Source organism: Penaeus japonicus, unplaced genomic scaffold, assembly GCF_977035675.1.
Source record: "Penaeus japonicus unplaced genomic scaffold, GWHDUDI00000001_assembly GWHDUDI00000026, whole genome shotgun sequence".
In the NCBI taxonomy this organism is placed as follows: domain Eukaryota; kingdom Metazoa; phylum Arthropoda; class Malacostraca; order Decapoda; family Penaeidae; genus Penaeus; species Penaeus japonicus.
In genome coordinates, this window is record NW_028234428.1 from 2,174,628 (window position 1) to 2,177,127 (window position 2,500).

The window sequence follows — 2,500 nt, forward strand, 5'->3', positions numbered from 1 at the left end:
AGAGAGAGAGAGAGAGGTGGGGTGGAGAGAGAGAGAGGGGGGAGAGAGAGAGGAGAGAGAGAGAGAGAGAGAGAGAGAGAGAGAGAGAGAGAGAGAGAGGGGGGAGAGAGAGGGGGGGGGAGAGGAGGGAGAGAGAGAGAGAGGAGGGAGAGGAAAGAGAGAGAGAGGAGGGGGAGAGAAGAGAGAGAGAGAGGAGAGACGAGAGGAGAGAGAGAGAGAGAGAGAGAGAGAGAGAGAGAGAGAGAGAGAGAGAGGAGGGAGAGAGAGAGAGAGGAGAGAGAGAATTATGAGTGACTTATGTGAGATGGGTTACTGCCTTATATCTGAGCAAACATTGGGTGGAGTGCCGAGATTTGGCGTCACTTGGCTTAGTTTGCTTTGGCTCAACACAGCAGATAAAATCATGCGTGGTTCCGCCACTCCTACCTGCGGACAGTGAAAACGACTGGCCTTAGCTGTGGGCAGAAATCGGGAGACACAAGGTTGCTTGCTGCAGTGTCAGTGGTGTCCCGAAGGGTTCGAAGGAACTCAAAATCAGGGATTATAGACATCAAAAGTCTAAAACCCTATAAAAGAAGAAAGAATAAGAAAATTTGAAGACTATCAACAGAAGGAAGTCTGAATGGGTTAGGGCATGGGGCGGGAATTTCATTGTTGCTCTTCTGAACTGGTCGAAATGGTGCAGCGGCTCACTGTAACATTCGCTTCTCTACTTAACATTCAGCTACTAGAAGGCAGAATAGAGGTGAAGTGAAAATTGACTTCTTTGTCGAGTGCACGGGGATGGGAGGAGGGAATAGTTTCCATTTCTGTACGAAGGTAACAGTGTGTGAATCTAGAAGAGCAGCACGGTAGGCAGCCTCAGTGGGAACAAGTGAATCGCGGTTCATCACTTAGCGATCTGGCTATGCGATCAGAGGTTGAAGTAATCAAGGAGAATAGATCAATAAGACGATTTCAGGTTGTCAGGGCTGCATGTAATTTCAGTTAATGGACTAAGAACTCCAGGTGACATCATGTGCTTTTGCTTGTTTATGAAAGACACGTTAGATGTATAGATACGATAAAAAAAGACCCAAGCTTAGAAAACTTAATCACAATTTCTTTACTAATCGGTGTCTCACACAAAGCCTCTTCCTCTTCACAGCCCCCTCTACCTTCTACCCTCTCCACTGGAAGCGCTGGGAAGAACTGTTTGTGTCCGGTGGAAGCACCACTTGGACATGGCCCCACGACACCGTCGGCATCCACCTTTGGAACAAGTTCAGTCGAGGAGCTCCTCTGCACCCGGGCGACGGCTCTGTCGTGGACAGGACCTCCAAAAGGAACTGCCCGAAGGTGTATGCCACTGTCAGGCAGATCAGGAAACTCAAGGACCATTTGCAGAGGAAGAAGGGGAGGAACGGGTCTGCGAAGCGAGACTCGGGCGTGTGAGGGCGGCGGCGAGGGAGCTGGCGGGGGCGCTCTCGGTGATGGTGTCACGTAGCTCTCAGCAGAGTACAACTGCGATCTTATCGTTGGCATTTAAACAAGAACGAAATAAAAAGAAATGAACAAAAAAAATCATGAATGGTCTCCAGCTTGGATGATTATTTCTAAGAAATCCTCATTTTAAGACACTGCGTATTGGTTATCAAAATCTTAATGAATGTGCCCTGCAATTATCTTTCTCTTATTAAGCAGTGAACTTATAGTTAATTCATTACGAGTCAAACGAAGTGATGCGACCATTGGTTTTATATCTCTCGTTCACTAGCGGGCTAGTGGCGTAAGTTTCCTTATTGTTGTTACTCACTGGTTCTCATGTCATGTCGAAAGTGGAGGGCAATCTCAATGGAAAGAAAGAGTGAGGCATAACTTTTTCTTTTGAATGACTACTGTTTAAAGAGTGAGATTTTACACTTAAGATATCTTAACTGAGGGCATTGTATTCGATAAATATTCATGATGACATGTAAATGGCATTATCACCTGTTTATGATCTGTTCGAAGACGAGCTTGCAGTCATATGAATTATTTCTGAAGTGATATCATAGCCTCAAGTACTGTTTTAGTGACAATAAACGGTGCAAATTGCATTGCCCATCACCAATATTTATACACTGTATTGAAAAGAAATGTTTGCAAAGGATGATACAATATTTCTTATAGACTTTATGAATATTCAAAAGTGTACTATGAACAGAAGTGAACGGAAATAGAGCAATTAACACTACGTCATTGAATTATATATGATTATTTAAATATAAATAACAGGTTCAATGAAAAGTGTACACTGGATGTTCGGACTGGTGCGATTCATTACTTCGTTAAATAAGTTCTAACATGCAGTGAGTGTGAATATCGTATGGGTTGCATATCAGAATGAATTATTGACGGAAACCAAAAAAAAAATAAAGAACCAAACAACACTTTATGTACTTTATGGAACCTGTAACTTAGCACGAAGAATTATGTGGTCTCTGTTTTTTTTCCTGAGGTGCTTTGTGTTGCATTGTCA

The 2,500-nt window shown here is 43.6% G+C and overlaps 1 protein-coding gene across 2 annotated transcripts in view; it reads left to right on the forward strand.

The window, feature by feature from the left end:
- LOC122259267 (lactosylceramide 4-alpha-galactosyltransferase) overlaps positions 1 to 2,398 on the forward strand; it is a 19,849-nt gene extending 17,451 nt beyond the window's left edge. For both annotated transcript variants that reach the window (XM_086551900.1, XM_086551901.1), the window contains exon 7: positions 1,148 to 2,398. In XM_086551900.1, coding sequence (XP_086408026.1) covers positions 1,148 to 1,434 — 287 coding nt within the window. In that variant the 3' untranslated portion in view covers positions 1,435 to 2,398. The remainder of the gene's footprint in view (positions 1 to 1,147) is intronic.
- The last annotated feature ends 102 nt before the right edge of the window (positions 2,399 to 2,500 follow it).